This window comes from Crocuta crocuta, unplaced genomic scaffold, assembly GCF_008692635.1.
Source record: "Crocuta crocuta isolate KB4526 unplaced genomic scaffold, BGI_CrCroc_1.0 scaffold226, whole genome shotgun sequence".
NCBI lineage: Eukaryota > Metazoa > Chordata > Mammalia > Carnivora > Hyaenidae > Crocuta > Crocuta crocuta.
The window spans coordinates 530,621-556,261 of record NW_027530997.1 but is presented as its reverse complement, the minus strand read 5'-3'; the positions used below and the strand labels follow the sequence as shown (position 1 = coordinate 556,261).

General features: G+C 42.0%; 1 protein-coding gene across 1 annotated transcript in view; it reads right to left on the bottom strand.

The window, feature by feature from the left end:
* Positions 1–2,389: 2,389 nt before the first annotated feature.
* Positions 2,390–25,641, bottom strand: part of PPM1L (protein phosphatase, Mg2+/Mn2+ dependent 1L) — a 298,802-nt gene continuing 275,550 nt past the window's right edge. The window contains exons 3-4 of the mRNA XM_077770532.1: positions 6,984–7,145; positions 2,390–3,406 (exon numbers count right to left, since the gene is read on the bottom strand). Of these exons, the coding sequence (XP_077626658.1) occupies positions 3,060–3,406; positions 6,984–7,145 (509 nt within the window). The 3' untranslated portion in view covers positions 2,390–3,059. The remainder of the gene's footprint in view (positions 3,407–6,983; positions 7,146–25,641) is intronic.

Genomic DNA, 25,641 nt, shown 5'->3' with positions numbered 1-25,641 from the left:
CATGTTGTATTAGAAGAATGACTTCAGAGTTAAGTGCCTTGGACAAGTTGGTCACATAAAATGAATGCAGGTCTTAGGAACTAGCTTTGGAGTTTTTTATGTAAGTATTGTTTATTCCTTTGATTAAAGAATTGCAAATACAATGAATTTTTAAAAAAGTTTTCCTATCTTGTCCTACCCCTGCCCCCAACCCCAACCCATGTTAAGAGTACAAACTGCCAGTGGAGCAGCAGTGGAGCGGTGCACTGATGAGGATCTGGGCTTGGCATCTTGCTGGGGGCTCATAGTATGTGGTCATTCATTCCCAACTTCATTTCTAAAAGACCGCAAAATCATCCCAAAATTTGGCACCATGGGGCTATTGGCAATGCGAACTCGGGTTGGGGAGTCTGGGCGGCCTCGTGTGACAATTTCAAAGCTTTGGCAGTGCTGTTTTAGGGAAGTTTCACATGCAAACTTCTCAAATCAATTTCCCAAAAGGCTAGATTCAACTTCCCTTGTCCCTAGAAAATGAGCCACAGGGCACCCCAGGGGTGATGTCTGCAGACCCCAAACAGCTGGACGGAGGGGCGGAGAGAGCTCCAGGACAGGGGAAGAAGCAAAGTACTCTAGTTTTAGACAAAGCTATTAATCAAACTGCTACTATTTTGCCTAAAATATCTATCTTTGAAAAATCTACAAGTCAAAGTGGGAGGAAAAGAGGCAGAAAGGGAGTAGGAAATACACACACTACGTGGTTAAATTCAGAAAGGAATTAATTCTACAAAGCAAAATTCAGAAGCCACCTTGTGAACCTCAGCTGGAGGGGAAAGCATGCACTCCTGCACTGGGTACCACCTAGGAAGACACTGTGCTGGGTAGACAAACATGACTTTACTGTGGCTTTGCTTTTTTATATTCATCAAAACATTCCTATTTTCGTTTTAGATAATAACAATGATCATGGAATTTAACAATTTCTTTCTCTTGTTATTACGAATTTTAGGGTTAAGTTAAAAGTTAAAAAAGGAAAAAAGGACTGTGTAGCATAACATGTTGAAACTGCTTATTCCTGGTGGGCTTTGATAACTCCAGAGTCAGACTATCCTAGATCTCCAAGCAAACTCGGGCCACCTGGCTTGACTGTCCCATCACTGAGCACAACCAGCATGACTCCGACATTCCTCTCCTGACCCCTGCCCAAATACACACATCCAAATGCTCACTGTCGCTCAATACGCAAATACTTCAATCTAAAATGGTGGCAGATATTTCACACTATAATATTCTATAGTTAAAAAAACAATCAGCGTTCTCATTCTAATGTTGGAAATTCTTACAATTTACCAAATGTAAATTTGTTACAATTTACCAAAGTGAGCCACATCTCTTGGGAAACCATTATTAATTCTCATTGCAGTCAAAAAAAGGTAAGTGCTTGAAGGAATCAAGACAGGGTGCAGTGCTTGGAAGTCACAAGGGAATCTTTTCATCTTCCCATGTCCTCCCCTGGAGCCACATAGTGGGGCCTTTGAGAAGCTCTAACGACAAGTGCCCACTTGAGAAGGACAAAACCAGGTGGACACCCTGACATTTCAGACACAGAGGGGCAGAGACACAACAAAAATCTTGTTTGGTTGTTTGAACCACATCAGCCAGGCAAACAGGATGACCCAGCATTTTCTGTCAATTAATGTATACAATACTGAGATTGGAAACATGACTTTGGTGACAAGAAATGAAGAGCAGCAAGCTTTGCCCAGAAATAACTCTGAGTCACTTAACAATACAGGTTTGAGCTTGAACTCCCAGCCAGCTGGGTTGCCACGAAATACAGGGCGGGGAGGTGTGGGGCGGATTGTGTTTCCTTGGGGAAAGGTAACTGGTGGGGATGGTGATCCGCAGCCAAATGTTACCGGCTGCTGCCTTTCCACTAGCACATGCCAGCATTTTATCACCAAATGCCAAGCCACACTGGGAACTGTGTACTGGGCTTCAAGGAACACACACGTAGTTCTAGGCTACTGCTTCTCCATACACTGCTTGAAAGCCACATGAAAGCTAACAGGATAGCAGAGAAAAAAAAGCCCCACACTAAAACTGGCCACTGGGGGTTCAGTTCAGGGTGATGACCTCACCAGCTCTCTCTCCTAATGCAAACAGCAGATTTCCCAAGAGGCACTGTGACTTATTTGGCCATTATTTTCCTCTACCCTTAAAGACTGAAGAGTGGTTAATATTGTGATTTGCGTTACTCATTTGCGTTACTCATTTCCCCTAACAGGTTTCTTGGGAAGACAAAAAAATCATGGTGTTTGGTGGTGAAGTTTCACAGCTGCCTATTACATAAGGTAACGTAGAAGCAAAAGGTTAAGGTCATGCACAATTAGGATAAACGCACAAAGACTGGTCAGGTGGTACACAGAGTCTATTTAACTAATAAAGGAAGTCAGGGGAAAAGGTTATGTCTGCTGTGCAGGCGGCTCTCATCCTCCCCACTTCCCTCGGTCTCCAAGAGCAGCCACGGAATAATAAACCATTCCAAATCTGTGTCTGGGCCGCTGCTGAGCAGAAAAACCTGGGCTCAGGAGGACAAAGCATTCTCAGATAGCTCTGCCTCTCAGCAACGGGCGTTGACACATCAGCCTTGACTCACAGATGACGCTGCAGACTGTCTCCTGCAGCTCTGGAGGCCTGCTCTGTTCACGGCTCCAAAGAGAGGACAAAGTCTGATGCCTGGAGAACCCTGTAAGAGATCTTGAAAAGAATCTCAAGTGGGAGAATATATGGCACATATGCCGTTCACTTCATACATGTGAATCTACAGCTATATATTTATATATTTTGAACATTGGATGAAAGAATTGGGAAAACATGAAAAACCATTTTCCAGCCTCTTGGCTATAGTGGCCGAGAGCACCGTCTGTTCATTTCTGCATATAGACCTATGGCCACCAGGGAGGGGGAATCCCATGTTTAGGTGGATGATCCTAACTGTAACTCCCACGCCTTTCACTACATTAAAAGAGACCAGTGTGTTGAAAGTCCTTTAGTCTAAGGCAGCCTAGACCCTGAAGGGTTCACTGCTCTTCTGTTTTGCTGCTATTCCTGAACTTCACCACCATGACTGTTATATTGTCAGGGCAGCCTCTGTAAAAAGACTGTAAAACTATGCTCTTAGCTCCAAAATGAGGTTCATCCAAGCGCTCCTTGATGAATCGAACAGCTTCTTCATTGCTGAAAGCATCCCAGAGGCCATCTGATGCCAAGATCATGAACTCAGGCTGGAGCTTGTCCAGGTCAAAGGTCAGGATATCTGGGTCTGGGATGACCACATTGAGATTTTTCAGCGGATAATCTCCCAGGGATCGAGACATGGCCAGGATTCCCTGGACCCTCCAGGAGCCATTGAAACTGATAAAACCACCTGCAAAGACAGAATGAGCCCATTAGCTTGACCAGCCATTATCTCACACACATGGTAGAGTCTGAGTGAGTGTACAAAAGACTCATCTATTGCATGTGCCCCCTCAGCTGCCCTGGGCACTGCCAGGAGAGTATTCCTACCATGTGCCTCGAGGTTTCACCTCTACCAGTAGATCCTCATGTCCTCATCTTTGGCATCTTAAAGGCTCTGAGAACTATATAAATACAAATACTGAGGGTAGGAAGATACATATAGGTAAGGGCATTGGTTTTAACTCAACAACACCTTGATGGACAGTAGGGAGCACCAGAGTAGGGATTCAATGACAATGGCAAAAGAGTGCTGAAAGGCATAAGAACAGGAACCAGAGACCCACATTGAGCTACTTCATTTGGCTTGAGGCCGCCCTTGGGTACATCTGGAGCTCAAAAGAACTCCCCAGACAGGATCAGAATTAAAGAAAGGTGTATTTTAGCACAATGGTTAAAGGCTCAGGCTCTTGGGTCACACTGCTTACATTTGATTCTTGGCTCTGTCACTTGTAGCTATGTGTCACTTCAGGGGAGAAGCTCTATCTCTCTAATTCTAGGTTTCCCTGACTACAAACCACAGGCAATAATAGTACCTATTGCACTGAGTTGTGAGAAATAAAGGAGTTATTCCATATAAATCACTTAGCACAGTACCCGAATATAACATGCACTCAATATTATCTATCATTAGTTTTTCTTGAAGGGAGCTAGAACATTATTCATTCAAATATTATTATGTTGAATACTTATTAAATGTACACTCCATGCAAGGCGATTTACAGGCTATAAAGTTATATAAGATCCAGACTTTTCTCCAAAGAAGTAGATAGTCCAGCAGAAAAGAAAAGCCACATGTATTGACAACTGTAAGCACAAAGCAAAGATTTCCTTGAAATCTTGCCATCTGCAAAATGTGGATGGAACTAAAGTGTATTACGTTAAGCGAAATAAGTCAAAGAAAGACAAAAATCACACAATTTCACTCATATGTGTAATTTAAGAAACAAAACAGATGAACATAGGAGAAGAGAACAAAAACAGAGAGGGAGACAAACCATAAGAGAATCTTAAATACACAGGACAAGCTGAGGGTTCCTGGCAGCATGTTGGGTGGGGGATGGGCTGAATGGGCAATGGACATTAAGGAGGGCACTTGTTGGGATGAGCACTGGGTGTTATATATAAGTGATGAATCACTAAATTCTATTCCTGAAATCATTATTATACTATATGTCAACTAACTTGGATTTAAATACATTTTTAAAAAAAAGCAGGATTCTTTCAGGGAGAAACTAGTACCTGCTAAATGCTACAGTCAGGAGGAGAAGGCGCAATGGTATCTTTGTGATGGTCAGGGAGGAGTGAGCAATAAAGTTGGGCTTTGAATGACATCCCTTCTATAGGCAGGGATGTATGAGAACATTCCAGGAAGTGCAGTCTAGTGGGCAAGAGCATGGGCTCCGGAGTCCGTGTCCTGGGTCTCAATTCTCGTTTCACCATTCACTAGCCGTGTGTCCTTGGGCACACATGCCTCTTTGAGGCTCCACTTCCTTGGTTGTAAAAGGAGGATACCATTATCAACCTCATAAGATAAGTAAAAAGAAAGCATATGTAAAGAACCAGGCTTGGTTCCCAGCACAGTGTGAACAAACAATAAATGGCAGCTGATACCATTGCTGTTGTTGGAAACAATAAAAGGAGTGAAGACAGAAGGACCAATGTGTATTTGGCCCAGACTGGTTGCAGTGTATTGTTATGCTAAGCAGGATAGGGAAAGATATCCTGAAAGGAAGGCTGAGGTCAGAGAAAACACACATAAAGGTAATAAAACCAATCACTGTCCCTTAAGCCTTGCTATAAAATACACCCTTGACACAGCCAGTTAGATTAACTTCCTTGGAGACTGTGTCCAAATTGGCTTCTATAAAACATCCCTGCAGGGTGGGGGTGCAGGTGGTGGGTCTGGCAGGGATGAGGAGGAAGGATAAAATGGGAATGCCATTTCAGAGGGGCACACTGGATGCTATGATGATGTTTCCCAGTACTGTGTATTGCACACACCCTTGCCTGTGTTTACACAAGCATAGGCTAACTGCATCTTAAGTCCAGGGTCGCAGTGGACTCACGGGGAAATGGTGTCTTTGTAAGTAAGGAAGCCAGCAATCTCGCTCATATTGCTTGCTGCTGGATAGATGCTCGAAAACATCGTTTGTTCCATTCTACCAACAAAAAACCTGACTAAAGCTTTCATTAACAATTATTCTGCATCTCAGCAGTAACTGAAGCAGAAGGTTGTAATAAAATTCAACACTTTTTGACTCAACAGTACAGCTTCCTACTGTGAAAACTCAAATGTTGATTAGGTTCTGGGCAGAAGTTGACCTGTAGAGACTGAGAGTCAACTGCAATTACCCTAGGCAGCAGGGGCCCATTCTGGTTAGAGACCCAGGGTACATGAGCTCCCCTCCGACAGCTGGGTCTGCTGCCTGGCATACCGTGCAGAGCCTACATGCTGCACCTGTCAGTCTGCAGATGGAGGGGTTCCTCCCTTCCACAGTTAGAAAAGAATCCCTCTGAAGTGAATTATGAAAATGTAATCATCAACTGATCTTCTTCCTTCAAGTCTCTGTCCTAATGTCACCATGATGAGGCCTATAGTGACCATCCCTGACACTCCCATTCCCTCACCTGCTTTGTGTCTCTTCATAATGGTTATCACTTTGTACTATACTACATAACTTATCTATTTTTACTTATTTTATTGTTAATGTCTGTCTAGTCCGTTACCCACCCCATCCCAATTCCAGAATCAAAGTTTGTATCCCAGCCTCTAGATATTGAAAGAAATGAATAAAAAAGGAACACCCCCGGCCCCACCCCAGAATATTTACTTGTGCCAGGCACTCACTGAGCTAGGTACTGGGAGCAGAGAGAGGAACAAGACTAAGTCCCTGTCCTCAGAGCACAATCAGGAAGGCAGGACAGATAGGAGAGCCAAGTATGTCCACACGTTGTGAAAGGTAACCCGATAGGTTATCCACATAGGATGTTGGGAAGGATGAAGGGGCACCGAATCCAGTCTGGGGGAGCCTTTGTTGCAGCAACAGGAAAGACTTCTGAAAGGATACCTTTAAACTGAATCTTAAAGGACAAGTAATTGTTATCCAATGGATGGTGGGGACGCCACGTGCAAAGGCACAGAGCTACCAGAAACATGGTTCATTTGGGGAATGATTAGTGGTTTGGGGTGGCTAGAGGGAAACAGGGTATGGCAAGCAGATGCCCGAAGATCTTGTTAGCCTTAAACAGGTAAAGGGCTTTTGGGGGGCCCTTCTGGAATCTTTGGCCATGAAGAAAGGCAAGTTCCATGGTCATTTGACAAGAAATTCACAAAGTTAAGTCTCAGCTACCTCAGCGCCAGCCTCTGTGTTCATCTACTAATCACTGGGTGATTGAACATCTCATTCCCCACAGGCAGTCCAAACAAGCCACCTTGTTCACCCAACAGGATGGCAGACAGTCCTTGGAGGCATTCACAAGCTCACCGGCTCTCTTTATCCTCTTTCGCTCCTTCAGTTGATAAGGTTTGTGATCATGAGACAAAGGAATGGCGTTCCCATCTTTGTCACACAGGACCCCTCTTGAGTCACCCACATTGGCCACGGTGAGGTCCTTATCTGATAGTAGAGCAATCAAACACGTTGTTCCTGAAAAACAGAAGAGAGAGGGGCAACGTGAAAGGTCAGCAGTGCACTGAGATTCAGCTATTTCTCCATGTTACTGGATTCTTCAATCATTAAAACTGCTCCTGCTGGGTGAGAATTTAACTCCAGACACTCTGAGAATGATGGCTGTTCACTTCAACAACACTGATCAAATCTGACAGTCCATTTTCTTAACCATGTTAGAGTGTTACTGAAATAAGCTAGGATAACATTACCATTTTCCCAAATCATTTTTGTTTCTGCTCCTCTTAATTTAAACACATATCACATTTAAAAGGATTAGGAGAGAATCCAAATCAATTTGAAGCTTCAGACAATTGATACATAGTTTTTTGCTTCTCATTGGTGCCTAATGTCTGTGGAGTCCCAGAAGGTGGGGAGAGAGGGGTTGTGTGGGCTCCTCACCTAGAGGGGCTGGAAGAGGAACTAAATGACAGATGCCAAGAGCCTGAGCATATGGTGCCATGGGGAGCCATGAAGGAGCTGCCTCTACAAGGTTGCCTATACAAAGTCTGATGGCAAAGACTGGTAGCCAGAAACAGGTGAGCTCCAGGGTGTGATAGGGACAGACTATAAAGCAAAAAGAAGCAAAAATGCCTACAGTGATGATAGAGATGAGATCGAGGTAAATGGGAGATGGGGGTTGGGTGGTCAGAGTCAGAAGGGAAGCAAGACTGACGACCTGCTTACCTATACAAGACACAAAAGGACAAGCTCTTCTCAAACCCTTCTTGAAATGAGAATGGATAAGAGCAAATAAGAGTGGGACAGTTCTAGTCTACTTGGAGATTGCCCTTATTTCCTGCCTGCTGTCCTCTGCCCAGCTCTTTCCATTTTCCCCCCTCCCTTCTGACAATGTCACTGAGTATGCAAATACCCGCTGAAATGCACAACCCATTAAGCTGTTGCTTTAAACTGTTAGCACCTTTCCTTGTTAAAATTATCCATCAATATCTTCATTAATATTTCCCTCCTCATTTAGAAGGTCATATTCTATAACAGAACGTAAACTGCATCTAAACAGCTCTTTCATCTTTACAGAAGAAGGAACAAGACTGAATTCTTAAATGGACATAAAGAATAAATACAGGTCAATATCAAGAGCAGGGGGAATAATTTGAATATTTAGCATATTTAGGTATTATAGTTCAGTTTGAAATTCCATTCCTAAGCCTATTTAACTGAAAACTGCCTTGATCAAAAATGGAAGTACATGAAATATTGGTTAACTCAGGATTTCTGATAAGAAAAACTTTGTGTAAAGAAAAAAGATTAATCTTAGGGATTATCCAGGCAAATTACAAATCTATTACTTTAAAAAACATTATAAAAGTGAAAATGTAAACACAAAAATAATCCATCAATTAAAATTAATATTCTCAGTTTTTTATATTATCTGCCTTTTTGTCTTCAACCACCCTCACTTTCTCCTCAAAAATCTGATTGGGTTAACTTGTCTAACACAATCAGAGAATATAAGGCAGATTCTTAAAGTATGAAAGGCGAAACAGAAACATTACTTTAGGGGTGCCTGGGTCATGATCCCACAGTTTGTGAGAACAAGCCCTGTATCAGGCTCTATGCTGACAGTGCAGAGCCTGCTTGGGATTCTGTCTTTGCCCCTCCCCATTTTCTCAAAATAAATAAATAAATTTAAAAAAAAAAGAAACATTACTTCCTTGGATATTGCATGACTTGGGGGCAGTGCATTCTCTTTGTCCCTCTTCCCTCCTCACTCTGCATACTCTGAGAGACCATGTTCTTGACCCTGGCCTCCACTACCATCTAAGCCTGTGCCACTAGCCTGGTTGACACTCCTGAGGTCCATATCAATTGGCTTGTAGGTGTTTCCATTTGCTGTTACTGCCGGGGTTCCAGGGAAGGGCTTTGGGCCTCCCTGTGAGGGAAGTGGAGGGATCCACCTGTCTAGAGGCCCTTTCCCCACCCCATTTCAGCACAGCAGCTCTACACCCATCTACCAGCTGTACTGAGCTGCCAGGTAAGTCTTTTTTTAACAAAAAAGGAAGGGAGAGGTCATTCCTATAGCTAGAAAAAAAATAGAAATTTAATCATATATGTGATTAAGAATCACAGAAGGATTTTAAGCAGGATAGTGTCATGATGAGATATGTGTTCTAAAAGATCATTTCAGTGGCAATATGGAAGATAAACTGGATCTGGGGAGAAAGACAGAGATAATGAGCATCTGAATTAATGTAGATAGAGGGTAGGAGACAAATTATTTAAAACCTGAATAGAGAGGTCATAGAAAGTGAGAGAAATAAAGGAGAGGGGGAAAAGTCTAGTATAATGTCCTAGTATCTGCATGGGGGGAACTGGGTGCTCCACGGATAAACATCTAAGGAGAGGTCTGCTTGGGGCTTCTGGGAAAGGCTTTCTCTCTAACAGAGACACAACAAAGAAAATGATCCGCTTTTTTGGTCCTGTGTTGGCTCATGGGTTTCCCAGAACTGTGGCAGCCATCTTCAGCCTCAGGGTCAAGGCCCTCTGCTGAGGAGGGTAGAGCAGAGAGGTAAAGAGCCTGAGTCCCTAAGACATCACAGAACTGTTGACCCAGCCTGAAACCAACTTGTCCTATGAGACATTAAATATCTTTACTGCTTGTGGCTTTTTAAAAAATTTTCTTTTAATGTTTTATTTATTTCTGAGAGAGAGAGAGAGAGAGACAGTGTGAGCAGGGGAGGGTCAGAGACAGAGGGAGATACAGAATCTGAAACAGGCTCCAGCACAGAGCCTGACGCGGGGCTTGAACCCACAAACCGTGAGATCATGACCTGAAGTCGGACGCTTAACTGACTGAGCCACCCAGGTGCCCCTGCTTGTGGCTTTTTAAGTTGGATTCTTTTGTTCCTCATAGCATCCTAACTGATTCGGGGGTTTATAGTCCAATAAGGGAGTCTATGGACAGATTCAGAGTGGCTGGTTTTTTTTACTCACATGTTGTTGGTTATACTTAAGATTCATGGCCTGCCAATTGCTTTGTCAAGAACACAATTCCATTGTTTCTGTGGGTTAAAGATCTATCTCATGATGTGGATTTCAGAAATTTACTGCTTTGAGACAGTGGGGACTGCCAATGTTAGCAATAGAATCTTAGACCTGGCCAAAATGGGTGAGCCCCACATGGTGTAATTAGAGCTGCATGCTGTTTTTCGGATCACTGAAATGCCACCCATTCCCTCTCTGTAGAAACCTGCCTGTATCCTGGGTGGAGGCCCATGCATAATCTAAACAATCTGCTTGCCTGGGGCACCTGGGTGGCTCAATCGATAAGCATCCGACTTGGGCTCAGGTCATATCTAACGGCTCAAGAGTTTGAGCCTCGCATCGGGCTCCGTGCTGACAGCCCAGAGCCTGGAGCCTGCTTCAGATTCTGTGTTTCCCTCTCTCTGCCCCTCTCTCGCTCACTGTCTCTGTATGTCTCTCTCTCTCTCTCAAAAATAAATAAATAACAATTAAAGAACAATATTTAAAAAACTGCTTCCCTGTATGCAATTTATCTTTTGGGTTTTGCAGTCTTAGTTTGGGATTACAAGAGACAATTTATAATGTAATCTTACTTTGGAGAACAAACTGCTTTGTGGCTGAAAGACTCCCAAAAAACCCTGCATCTAAGAGAAAATGGACAAAATCATCATTTATTTTGTTTGCATGAGAAAAAAAAACACCTCCCAGATTTTGGCTACAAGTTTTGATATAAAAGATTTATTCCACTATAGCGCTATTTATCAAATACCAGGTTCTGACAATATTACTTTATACCTCAGGATGGTTCTACATTAACAATTTAATCTAGATGAGAACAAAGTTGCAAATCTGGAAGATATCTTGGAAGTTTAACCTAGTAGCCTCACTACACAGATTAAAGCAATAAAAAAAGTGAATTCACACAAACCAGATGTCAATGTCCCAACTGAATGAGATCTGGCAAGTTATTTAATTTTTAAGCCTCAGAAAATGGCATCTAATCCAGTTACTTAAATTAGGCGTCATCCTTGTTTTTCTTTTCCTCATTCCTGACATTCAATCCATCATTAAGTTCTGTCACTCTTACCTCTAAGATATATCTTAAACCCTTCCAGCCCTCTTGTTCTCATTGTGCTGACTCTAGTCCAGGCCACTGTCATTTCTAAGCATTTCTAAGCATTTCAGCAGTCAGGTTTAAAACAATGGTGGCCGTGTCCTACATCCTCTGGTCCCCACCTACATTGTCCAATGTCATGTTATACTACCCGTGGCCTTGCTTTCTCTCCTTTCTGTTGCCCAAACATGCCAACCCTTTTGTTGTCCTTGGGCCTTTGTATTTACTGTTTCGTCTGCCTAGTATACTTCCTTGTCTTTGACACTAGCTGACTAATGCACATGATAATGTCTTAATTTAAGTGTGGTATCATCCAAGAGGCCTTCTCTGATGGGGGATCTCCCCTTTATTTCCTTTATTGACCTCACAACACACAATTATGTAAATATCTTGTATATTTATTTAAACAATTTAATTAATGCCAATCTTCCCCTGTTCGATGTAGACCTCACAAGGGTAAAGACACTGTCTGCTTGTTTTCCCTACTATAACGCTGATGTCTAGCACAGCAACTACTCAATATTTGCTGAATAAACAAATTAAGAGATGAATGAATAAATAATCACACGCTATTTCTTTATCTCAGCTAAGCTTCTACTGACTTGCTCTGAGCATGTCCACCTTGTTCAATAATACAATGTACACCATCTTCCAGATACTGCCACAGCAGGGAGACACTCAGCGGTAGCAAAATACATATTACACATTGATTGAAACACGTGGCCCCTCCTGTACCTGTGTAACCATGCACACAAGCACACTGCCAGTAACTAGAGAGAGTTTCCAGCCCAGGCCCGTCCCGAGCTCTTCCCTCCAGTCTAGACTCCTGGTCCAATGCAAATGGAACATGGGCAGGGCTTCTAGCCTCACCATGACTTCCAGAACCTTGGGAAGTGATAAAAGGGCCTCACGGTAGCCATTAGATGAGCATTCTGTGTCTACTTCTGACCTCAGTTTGTACTTGAGCAGAACAGACATGTTTTCATGTTGTGCCGTGAATTTTTGTTTTCTTCAGGGAAAACCCACAAATGCTAATTATTCATTAGTCTATTCTAAACCAGCATTGTCTCCTCTGATTTAATTTCTGGCAGGCAGAGTAAAGGCACACAAGAAAACCTCTTCTGGACTTATCTAAATATTACGGTTGGATAATATTAGACACTTACTTCGCTTGGTGAGTTGAGCTTGAGAAAAATGTAAATCCTAATGAAGGTTAAGTAACTTGGGTTAGTTTAGGTACCTTTGAAAACCCTAGTCATCAATATTTTTAAAACTCAGTTTAGTTAATACCAAAGTAGTGATAACAATTTATTTAGCACTATAAGTGCCAGTAAGTGGCTCACAAACACACTTGTAGTTGGTTTCCTAACTCCTCAGTGGGTGTGAGGAGCAGGCTTTATTCCTCCCTTTGAGCAGACGGGAAAATGGGACACACAGGCTTCAAGTGCCTTTGCCTTGGTTATACTGCTCAATGTATACACACTGTGGGACTAAGTGCCTAAAAACCCTGAGAGTCCAGAATTTTACTCTAGTAATGATAACAATGATAGACCCTGCTACTTAAACTTTTCATTATAATGCGAACCGTTTACTTCCATTGTATATCCCAGTCTGCCTGAGATAGCATAATTATCCCCATTTTATAGGTGAGGAAACTGGGTCTCAGGTAGGATAACCACCTGTCCTGGTCACATGGTCACATACCTGGACTGACTCCACCAGGCCACACCTTTGATTGTGCCACACACAATCGGCACTTCTTTTCTGTTCTAAGCTGCCCTCTTCCAACTCCCAGAAGTGAAGATTTCTGTGACTTTGTTTCTACATTTCTGTGTTTTGAACAGTCCCCATCAACTTGCCCTCTTCTGCAGTATACTTCAGTACAAGTCACAGAAAATTTTGTAGATCAGGAAAAAATTTGATCGTGTGATACAAGCTTCATATAATACAACTGTGACCATATGAACTTAAAGCTGCTGCAGTGAAAATTCTCAATAATGAGCAATCAGAAGGCAGCCTTACCTCTCTGAAATCAAAAACAAGTGGCTGGAATTAGTTTACCTATAGGCTCTTTTCAGTTTTAATATTCTGCTGGTCTTGATTTGGAACTAAAAACTCCAATGCCTTGAGGAAAGGAGGCCAGGTAGAAGAAGCCTGTGGCCGTCTTGGAGTAGCTTTCTCCCCCTACTTTTGACGGGGTCGTGGGCTCTGAAATGTCTTCTACTCTAAGCAAGAGCAGGCATGAGGATAAGTAAAAACCAAAATCAGGTTTCAGTGTCAGGCCCACAATGGGGAATGTGGGTGGGGCTTCTGGCAAACCGGAGAACACACGCTAAGTGGGCAGCAGTTCCTTAGCAATTAAGGTCATTGTCATGTGGAAATGCAGGCCCCTTGTGAATAGTTCTACATGGTAAAAAAAATTTTTTTTAATGTTTATTTATTTTGAGAGGGAGTGTGCGAGCAGGGTAAGGGCAGAGAGAGAGGGGGTCAGAGAGAGAATCCCAAGCAGGTTCAGTGGCTAGCAGTGCGGAGCCTGACTTGGGGCTCAATCCCACAAACCATGAGATCATGGCCTGAGCTGAAATCGAGTCAGATGCTTAAGCAACTGAGCCACCCAGGTGCTCCTGAACCCTCCTGAATTTTAAACGTTGGCAATTGTAAAACAAAACAAAACAAAACAGTGCAAACAAAAGGCAACTGTGGGTCAAAGAATCATTTGACTAATTGCCTCTTTTTGGGCCAGGGTAACCCTTCCTTATTCATTGCTCTGTGTGTGTGTGTGTGTGTGTGTGTGTGTGTGTGTGTTTTAATTATAAAGTCCTTTGAAAGAAAATGGTTCTTACAATACTCATTGCTTTATTCCATAATAGTGCTCTGTATACTGCACAGACTCCTAGCACTAGGGGCAGTGCTAAGTATTTAGATGACACCAGGTGCTTTTACAACATGTACTAATGGTAGCATTTGTATGATTCACACTTTGTGCTTTGGATGTAAATATTCATACTCTTATTTAAAAAAATATATTAACAGAGTTATCTAGGGGATGAGATTTTAGACCACTTTGTTTTCTTTATACCTTTCTATATTAAGATGAATGTAATGTCATTTAAAACCAAACTGTATTCAAAACACTTCAGGAGCATATCCGCTGCATAAAGCTAAGTACACAAGGCATTAAACAGGAAAAGCAGAACTGACAATCTTGGTACAGGGGGAAACAAGGCCCAGGAGGAGAGTAGTGACAACAGTGACAGGAACACTGCCTGAAGACAGTTCAAGTTCAGATTCAGATTCTACCATCACTGACAGACAAGCTAGCCTCAGCTGCCTTTAGGCCCCCCACCTCCCCCACCCACTGCCAAATAGCCTCACTTCATCTCTGAGCAGGGACACCTTCAACTTCTACTCAGAGTAGAACTCCCTGCCCTGGTGCCAATCAAAGTGCATTACCCTCAATCCCTTGTGCTCCCCAACCCCGCTTTCTATATGCACACAGCTATGATTTAAAAATTGGAGTCACAAGAATCCTCATTTTCTACAAGTTCACTTTACCACATCATTTTTCTTATGCAAGTGACACTGCAGTTTGATTTTTGTCTTGCGGTGGGAGGGGCAGGCCAGGCAGAGGGTAGAGAACTGGGTGGAATTAACTTGGCTTAGGAGCCTTGCTTCATAATGCTCCAGGACACTCTCCCATGCAATGTCACACAGTGACTCCCCTCTGTGACATCAAGTCTTTTGTAAGAGAATAAGGACAAGTGCCAAAATGGAGCAAAAAATTGGGGGTGGGGTGGAGAAGAGGTCACCAGGCCATTCAATATATGCAGCATGGGAAAATCAACACATTTAAAGGATGAGGAGAACTAGGTTTATCTTGTAAAGTTTTGACAATGAATGTTAGCTCAATAACACAATTTCAGGGCCTAGATGACATCAGGGCCTGGTGACTGACAGAAATTATATTGGTGAGCAGCAGCATATTGGAAAAAGAGCAGGCGAAGCCAGTCATTAATGAAAGTATCGTGGAGAATGATAAGATCACTGTCAGCAGGGACTTCCAGTCTCCACCTCCCACAGCCAATGCTGCGAGGAGCCTTGAAACACAGATAAAGTGCCAGGTAGTATGTAGATAAAACTCTCCGGGTCCCCATCCCCTGCCTGCATAATCTTTAAGTCTGCCAGAGTTTGACCTGCTCAAAGCTTGTTCACCAGTCTTTCTTGTAATAATTAATGCCATGGCTGAGACAAACCTGTCAGGGACAATCTGTTGTCTGGAAAACTGAAGAGTGAGCTCTAATCTTTCCTTCTTTATTCCTTTTCTCTTAGACAAGAGACTAAGACTCTGACTAAGGACTGCCTGAGTCTTTGCACCCCCCGCGCCCCCCCCACCCCCGCTCTAAATTCTCTCAGAGACGTTATATTAATGTGTGTTGCTGGCCTGGGAGAATCACCACTCATTCGTCTAACAGTGAAGAGAATTACTGAATTAATGCTAATTAACAATTCATACTAAAAATCAATAGTTCTACCCATAGTGAGTCTTGTAGTAATGAATCTGACAGTTATTATGCTCTGAGAGCCTTGAGTGGAGAGTGACTGGAAAGAGATCTGTGTGTGTAGAGAGGTTTGTACCAACCAAGTGATGAGGACTATCACATTCTGACCACCTACTATGTGTCAGGACCTAAGCCCAGTCCTTGGCATATATAATTTCTTTCATCTTAACAGCCTATGAAGGCTATTATCCCCATATTGTTGATGATAAAACAGATTCAGGGATTAGCCCAAGGCCACACAGCTAAGTGAGGGGCAGAACTCACCCAGTGTGTTGCCAGAGTGTTTGGTGCTTTCAACCTTGAAGCAGGCTGTTGCTAGCCTATATTTAATGTTTTTATGCAAGCCAGAGAAAGGTATTTCTTCCTTAAGACAGTTTACCACCATCTCCATAAAACAGCTAAATGCACATTCAAATTGATAATAGCCACAGTGTGAACGGTGCCTCCTAACACTCATGTAGTCAAACCTGCACAATGAATGATACAGAGAACCCTGCCTCTAGGCTGTATCCTACCCCACCAACCCCAGGAAGCAGGCTACTATGGAAGAAGGTCACTTGAGGAAGACCAGCAGAAGAGCCTATTAGAGGGTTTCTACTTCACACAGAGCCTGGTAGCAGCCCCAAAGCCAGTCTGAAGAGTGAAATATTGGTAGCAACGTCTCTCTAAGGCCACATCTGAGTGTTCCTGAGAACACATTCAGGCCTTCTTTACTCAAGAAGTATGGCAAACTATTGTTGTGATCTTCCAAATAGAGGACGCAGTGATAGGACACATCCCTATATACCTCCCTCAGCTTATGTGAGTCTCTGGGCTGGGCACAGAGAAGGGAGCTCTCCCACATGGTTCTCCCTGGCAACCCAAAGCTGCCTCAACTCCCCTTCATCACATTCCAGAGGACAGAGTGGCAGAAATAACATTTTGTGAGAAAAAGATCTATTACAAATCACAAATTTTCATTTCCTCAGTGAGATTTCTGCATAAGCAAAAATTTCATCCAAGGACTTTGACACTGGCTGAATGTGAGTCAGTCAACTTGATGACAAATTTTATTATTTTAAACCCTAGTGCTATTTCTAAAAGATTCTTTTAATGTTTATTTATTTTTGAGAGTGAGAGAGAGACAGAATGTAAGCAGTGGAGGGGCAGAGAGAGAGAGAGAGAGAGCGAGAATCCGAAGCAGGCTCCAGGCTCTGAGCTGTCAGTGCAGAGCCCAATGCAGTGCTCAAACTCACACACCATGAGATAATGACCTGAGCTGAAATCAGACTCTTAACCGACTGAGCCACCCAGGCGCCCCAAACCCTAGTGCTAATTCTAGATATAGGTATACTTGAGCTTTTCCTTGGCAAACATATAGTAATTAATAAAATGACCAGAGAAAGTAAGAAATACTGTATGAGTGCCAGAAAGATTTTTTTCCACAAATGAGGTTTGCCATCCTGAATAAGATAAATAATCTATTTAATGGGGCAGGGAGAGGTCATAATTCAGGCCTTTAGAGTCCGATGGAGTATTCATTTAACTTTCACACCTCCCCAGAGTTAAAATATAGATGTGTCATCTGACGCTCTTGAATACTGCTTTGAAATTGAAATGTTCTTCAACTTGACTTTAAACTGCTATAATAGTAATGTTTATTTCACCCTTGAGTGTGGCCTCTGGACACCCTTCTCATCCTTCCTTTTCAGTTAAGTATGAACATGATAAAGCAAGTTGGTTTCCATTAAACTGATCACACGCACTAGGGAGTCTTAAAAAAAAACCTAGAATGTCCTCTTGCTATGGGAGTTTTCATCTATACTTGCTGAGCGTGACTATTTTGAGCTACAAGTAAGCAGGTAAGCTTCTGTGATGCTCACTGATATACTTCTCATAACTACCACTGACATTTAGTTCAGATGATAGCATGCTACTGAAATTAATTTATAATTACATTATCACATACTGGATCCTAAGTCCAGTATCTCTTAACGATAAATAAAATTAATTTCATGATTCTTTGATTCTTCCTACATAAGCCAGAGAAGCACTGGATACATATTTTCATGACTTCATGTTATTTGAGGATTCTTCAGTGAGATATCTCACTTCTTTCTAGGGCTCCCAGCAAATTGCAAGTAGTCTCTGCTTCTTAATGAATGCTGGAAGAGTGGGCATAATAGGATCTTTGAAAATTAAGCTTTATAAAAGGGGCATTTGCTTTTTAATAAAAAGCAGAGAAGAGAAAGGCAGAGAGAGAAGAGGGGAGAGGAAGGCTGGAAACTGAGAGGTACAGCCTGATTCATCTGGTACTTAACAAAGAATTACACTTTGGCTTTTTTTCTGTTCTGTTTTTCTTTCCTGTTTTTTCTTTCTTTGTTGTTCTGTTTTTCTCAAAACAAACCCAGCCTTGGGGTGTCTGGGTGGCTCGGTCAGGTAAATGTCTGATTCTTGATTTTGGCTTATGTCATAACCTTAGGGTCATGAGATCCAGCCCTGAATCAGGCGCTGTGCTGGGCATGGAGTCAGCTTAAGATTCTCTCTCTCTCTCTCTCTCTCTCTCTCTCTCTCTCTCTCTCTTTCTCCCCCCCTGTCCCTCCAGTGCTCGTGCTGTCTCTCTAAAAACAAACAAACCTTGCCTTTGCATTTATTCAGTTATTTAAATTACTGTATAGCTATAAGTCTATTTGCATATTCATGTGTTTGAAGAATGACATTTGGACATATCAACTGAAGTTCCTGCCCCCTTACATGTCCATGAGTCTCCTTCATTCAGTCTGAGGCACTCATGGTCCTAGGGAAGATTAGGACCGTCGTGGCCAAAGTATAAAGAAAAAGAAACAGTCATGCTTAGTTTCTGAGCTTCAAAGAGACCATGGAAACTCACAAAGTAACAATATTCTCAGGAGAAAAACCTTTTTGAGCATCTATTAGCCCAGGTTCTGAACCAAATCACAGGCATATGAAGATGGCGCAAACAGTGAGTTTTCCTACCCACGAGATCTCTCTTCCTGACCACTAAGGCTAGCCAGGTGGGAGAGGCGGGGATGCAGGGGAGACAAAAAGGAAAACAGGAGGGAGTCCTTGATGTGTGGGTCTCCAAGAATCATGTGAAGCCTGACGCACAGAAGACTCAGAGCTTGCTTTCCAGGACAGAGGCAAGAAATCACAAACCTTTGTCCCAGTACGACGAGGTAAAAGTTGAATAAGTTCACTTAGACAGCCCCTTGTGCAGCAGACAGAATAACTGAGAACTGTTGGGCTTCCCAAGAAAGAGGAATGGAATTCTCAGATGCTTCAGAGCTGGGATGGGTGAGGCCCTGGCTCATCCCAGCAGGTGCCAAGACATTAGCAATATCCAGATACTCAGATCACTCAGATAACCCTTGCTGGAAGAGGAGGATGAAAATATGAACTGAACATAAGAACCTGAGAAAAATCAGGAAATTATGGAATATACCTGGAAATGAATAGAGTAGGATTTTAGTATCAGATCCAATATGGACTCAAAATCTAAGTTCCAGTCAGTTCTAGAGAGATAAATTAGGTTATATTTTTACACATTTATTTTGTCGCTGTGTAATGCATGTGGATGGGTGGATGGATAGATAGATAGACAGACAGACAGGCAGGCAGGCAATAGATATCTCATGTCTGTTGCACATTACACATCTTAAATTTTACTGTGGCCAAGAAATTAGGAACTTAAATTTAAGGGGCACCTGGGTGGCTCAGTTGATTAGGGGTCTGACTCTTGATCTTGGCTCAGGTCATGATATCACAGTTCGTGAGATGCACTGATAGTGTAGAGCCTGCTTGGGATTCTCCCTCACCTTCCTCTGCTATTCTCCGCACCCCCCACCCCCCAAGCCTCTGTCTCTAAAAATAAATAAATAAACCTAATTTTTTTTTTTTTTAAATAGCCAGTACGATCAATGTTCAATAACCAAGTGTGACTTCCCTGGCCACTGAGTCAGTTAGCACACATCTATTACTGAGGAGTTCTAGCTTGTAGGAGAAACAGTCTCCAAAGTCAGGTTTGCCTTTGGGAAGCATGCCATTGGCAGGTTCTGCAGCTACATAAATTATTTCTAGACGACCTTTTGCAACCAAACAGAGCACAGGCAGTGATATCCCCACGTAAAGGGACAAAATAAAGGCTGTACAATTATGTTCATTTAGGACAAATAAATAAAGCCAAATCAGATTTTGGACCAATTTGCTCTGATGATTATTAACTCTCCAGGTTGCTTTGGGTTCAGCGGACTATGAAACTGGCCCTAAAGCTCTGTCTCCAGGCAAGCTGCTGTCCCAAAGATCCAGTAAAATCCTGATGTTAATTCCATCTGGCCCATTTGGGCACATACCAAAAAGTGATATCCCATATGCATCAACAACTGGGAAAATACAACCATATTACTTCATGAAAACGACCCTCTTTTTCCTCTTTCTTTCTCATACCTCTATCTCCTGCACCTAATAATATAAGATTGTATGTGTGTACGTGCATGTTAAATTGTTTTGTGTTCTTTGTTTCCTCATTCAGTGCCTACCACATGCAAATCACTAGGCTTGATGCTGGAACAATAAAGATGAACAAGATACGTGCTTAATTCCAAGGCATTTACTGCCTAATGACGAGATGGAAGCAGACCCTACAATCCAGAGTGGAAAACGCTATGACAGTGCCATGAGAGCTTGGAGGTGTGGATAGGAGTGATGGTGGAGGGGAGCTTGGCTCAGTCTGGGGAGATGGTAGGTGGTGGTGGGAAATGGAGAATGATGGGGAGGAAGTGAGATCTTAGCCCCCTCCTGAAGATGTAGCAGGGTAATGAGTTCATATACACAGCCCAATATGGTTCTTAGCATAAAGAAAGAGGTAAAAAAAAAGAATCTGCAGAATAAAAATGAATGAAAGGAACAGCTTTCTAATGGGGATTTCTTCACTTTCACTTTTAAAACAAAGAACAGAGTAAACACTGTTTATACTCTGACTTAATAATGTCAGTTCTTGAATTTTATTGTAAGAAAATAATCAGAGATGTGAACAGAACCTCATGTACACAGAATTATTTAAAACAAGACAACAGAAATGATGAAAATGAGTAGACATATATCCATTATGAAATATCCAAATAATAAGGCATATTATAAACATTGAATCTAGTGTTTCTGAAGAATGTGTATTGTCATGGGAAAACACTCATAAGTGAAAAATGAAGTAAACTGTAAATATTTCTTTAAAAATATACTAAATTAGTATTTTTACTTGAAAGAACTATATAAAATATTCCAATTTTCATTTACTTCAATAAATATGTATATAAATATACACAGAAGAATATTATATGGGAACAAAAAGAAAATATTGGTTATTAAAGTTGGCTTAAAAACTTTTTGAAAACTTTTCTGAATTTTGTACATTTAATGTAACTCATTTATAGGAATTATTTCACTTTTACCAAATCCAGTGCTTTCTACTTTTGGGTTNCTATTCCTACTACTGAGGGTTTTTTGCCATGGTCTACAAAGACTGACTGGATTTTTTGTTTAATTGTTCAGTTTTCCTTGTTGAACCAACCTGTCAGTCAACAAGACTGAGCCTATGCAACTGATACTGATTAGCCTCACTGCCTTCCCTGTCTCCATGTAGGCCAAGGTAGTTCCAGGGAGAGAAGAAACAGCATCTGGAGGAATGCCAGGCCCAAGACTTATCATGAGTAGTGGTCAGAAAGCTCTGGGTTTGCTGACACTACCACATGACACGATTAGATGCTGCTGCCAGAAAGGCACAAGGGATGACCAGGGAGGGTGGAGGGAGGCAGGAACAGCCAAATGCGGCACACTTGTATGGCAAGCCTGGACCAGGGAAAGCCAGTTACCCAAGGCAGCCAGGTGGTTCTCGCTACAGGCCCTTGCTGACTGGGTGTCACATTACAGGAGGTAAAGCTGAAGGAGGGTGAAGGGGAGAGAGCAAGAGACAAAAGAGGAGTTACAGGATGCCAGAATTTCAAGTCACAAAAGAAAATGAACGTCATTAACTAAACAAGCTACAATGGGCCAGGCACTCTGCTTGCTGCTTGCACATACCTGACCTCCCTCAGGTTCACAAAAACCCTGCAAGTCATGTAACATTATCCTACGGATCATCATCATTATCATCAGTATCCCCACCTTGAACAGATATGGAACAAGAAGCTCACCAAGGTCACATAAGCTTTTAAGTGGAAGAGCTGGAATTTGAACCCAGGTTTGATACCTTCAATCAGGCTTTTACAACTTTCTCCAAGCTGCAGAATCCTATCAGGAGTATGGCAAGGAAGCAGTCAATTGAGGAGCAAATTGCTTTATTTAAGTGTTCTTTAAAGTCTGTATGTGCTTCTACTAAAGAGCAATACAGGACAATATACAAAGCAGATATTTAAAGACAACTTTTTGGTCAAGTATACTAATGCAGTATAAAAAAGTTTTTAAAATTGTTCTTTAAAACGTGGTTCAGCTGGAATATAAGGATGTGGTTTTCTTGGAGAGCAGAAACAATTATAAAGTGAAAAGCCCAAGGAGTAAGTGAAAGAGAGGGGCTGATCAATTTGGAAACACTGTCAGACATACACTGTCCGCCAGATCACTAAGACTGTCATTCTGAAAGGGGCTCTGAGATATTTAAAATGTAATGTTTCCACTGCCTCAGATGGAGAGTTGGATAGTGTTCAGGGTTTGTGAGGTGATAAGAAATAATTCTTCCAATGATCCTGAGTGAAATATTATAATTTCCATTTATTAAATGAGGCATCAGTCTCAGGAACTAAAATCGGTGGCTGCTTTGCAAGGGAACCAGAATTTAAACTGCATTTCAGCTGCTCCGTCTAGTACTCTGGGCACCTCCCCATACCTGGGGCATACTCCAGGCTGCTGGTATGAGCCTCTGCTGAGTAGAACCTATGAGCTCATCTTTTCCAAGTATGAAAAGAAAGCCTCAGCAATTACGGGCCCAAGAGTTAAAACTGACACTTAAGGCATGAGCCACATGAACATAACTGATAAAGGAGCTGGTCAGGTCAGGTAAGAAGAGAAGACGCTCTAATTAAATAGGGAACACTGTGCTCTAAGTAGGTCTAAATCCCCTCTTGACCCCCAGCTTCTTACTATGTGAACTGCAGGAGACATTTTTTTGAAGTGACCACTTCAAGGTGCACAACGTCTGTTTATCTAAACATGACTCTCGGCATTTCTGGAGAGTGCCCCCTCCGCTCAACAGCCAGAAACGAAGCCTCTCACATTGCCACTGCTCCCTTGGACCCACCCTAAGTGGAACCAGCTTCTGAAGGTAGTTTCTTCACTTGTCACCAGTCTACTTTCCAGGCAAATATAATTAAGTCAACCTCTGACTCAAATAGAAAACAAGGTTTTTAAACATTAAGTATGAGTCATGTAATTGAATTTTGTCTACACCACCACCCTCCCCCCTGCACCCCCCACTCCGCTGGGGAATGTTTCTCTCCACCTATTTCATTTCTTGGAGTTCCTGAATATGCAAAATGTTTGCAGGGGCCTCACTCACACAGAGCTGGTCCTGGCCCAAAGACAGTGCAAAACTGCCACGCCGCAGGGATGGGGGGTAGGAGGGCACCGGAGCATGTGGTTTGTCATGTTAGTCTGGCCTTCATATAGCCCCTGAAGGAGCTATACACCCCAGGGTGGCATTGTCTCTGACTTCCTGAGTTTCTGCCACTCTGGCTACAACAAGATTCTGGATGAGCTTATAAATGATACATATATAGCCTCTGAACTCATTTGCTAGCTAGCCTGGAGGCTAGAGTTATTCATTCATTTAGCAAGCTTTTAAAACCAGCACTTTCTGGTTATAAATAGCTTCAGATGAACTGTCACTCCATGCCAGGCATTCTGATAGGAACTGGGGACTCAGAAACAAAAGATGCAGTCTCTAGGTGAAAAAGTCACAGTTCAGAGGGGTGCCAGAGGGGAGAGAATAGGAAAACAACTCGGTTTCGGTCAAGGTTGGGAGAGGAAAGCACAGAAAGCTGCTTGCAGTGGTATGAGAAGAAGATATTTGGGCTGAGTTTTGACTGATGAATAGGAGGTAGCTGAACAAATGTATGCATATGTGTATATGCATGTGTGCGTGCGTGGGGGCAGTGGTTAAGGAAACGAATGAAAAGGGATCTTTCTTTCTCTTCGATACTTGAGAAAGATTTTTCAAATACTCTTTTAATATGGTGATGAGTAGGACATCTGATTTAGCATGAGTCCAAATATATGTCAAATCTTAATATGGAAATTAGTCACATTAAGAAATGTCAAAGCTCTTAAACATCGCCCAGTTGCAAATATGAATATGGACCCACATGCTATTTAGGAAAGCTGTGTTTAGAAAGAAATCATGATAAAGAAGCAGACTCCCAGCCTGATTTCAAAACGTTCACAAATCATCCATATGGAATTTTCTGTGATTACTTAATTAATAGTAAAGGCTTTGACCATATGCTGTACTGCCCTATTTCAGCACTGGAGACAGTAAATACCATACTTGATTTTCTCTTGCTCTATTTTCAGATTACATGTTTAACCTTATAGAGAGAGAACATGTTCTTGCTTGCTTGCAAATTTGCACTAATGTACAGTGGAAAATTCCTAGCCTTCAGGATCTTAAATTAAGAACACATGTTATATCAGTCCTTTGTTATGATGGCTGACTGACATCCAGCTGGGGAGTTTTAACAAAGGAGAGGAGGAGTGCCTCTGCACTATTTAAGAATTAAATCTCTAAGGCTATAATTTAGAAATAATTATAAAACTATGTATTGTACTGAATGTTTCTGATTACAAAATACTGAACTGTCATTCCACGAAAGAAATATCTTAATGGAAAGAAGAAAGTAAAGGGTTATCTAGTGATAAAAGAATGTATCTCATCACGCATCAAGCAATTGGCCAGCTAATACTTTTCAAAATATAATCATGAACTCTAGCAAATTCTTGTGGCCTTAGAGCAGGTACACAAATGGAATAATCCATCTTAGACCCAAACCTGGTAGATTTATACCTAGTTTCCAAAGGGAGTATATGATGCACAAGATCCAGGATGACCTTCCTAGAAGTCAACTTTTAAAGATCCAAAGGCTTACAGAAACCAGATTTTAGCATTTATATTGAAGAAGTTTATTTAATTCAGACTCCATTTGAGCAGCAGATGGAAAGCAGTTTTATTCTATGTCTTCTACCTAAATTTGTCAAATGGCAGAAGTTATATATTATAATTTAAAATATGATGAGATAAGGGGTGCCTGGGTGGCTCAGTCAGTTAAACATCCAGCTCTTGGTTTCAGTTCAGGTCATGGTTGTACAGTTCATAGGTTCGAACCCCAAGTCAGGCTCTGCACTGACAATGCGAAGCCTGCTAGGAATTCCCTCTCTCTCTGCCCCTCTTCCACTTTCTCTCTCAAAATAAATAAACTTAAAAAAAATATAAAGTTGAGATATGATGAGATATGAGCTTCATAAAATTTCAGGAGAAACTAAACCTTAGAATTTCCAATACTAAGATAGCTTTGGATGAAAAAAATACATGCTTCCTCCTTCCTGCTTCCCCATTCAGTTGCCCTGCTTGCTAACAGGGCAGAGCACCAAGAAGCCGGATAATTTTTCCAGAGGGAGAGTCCTTGGGGCTGGCTCTTCCTTGACTGGGGAGAGGCAGAACCACTGTAGAACATGGAAGAATTTTCATATGATTATCAGACTAACAATTACTAACGAGGAGAGACTGAATTATAATACACACTAAGAAGATGTGCTTACCATAAAAAATGAAAAAGAT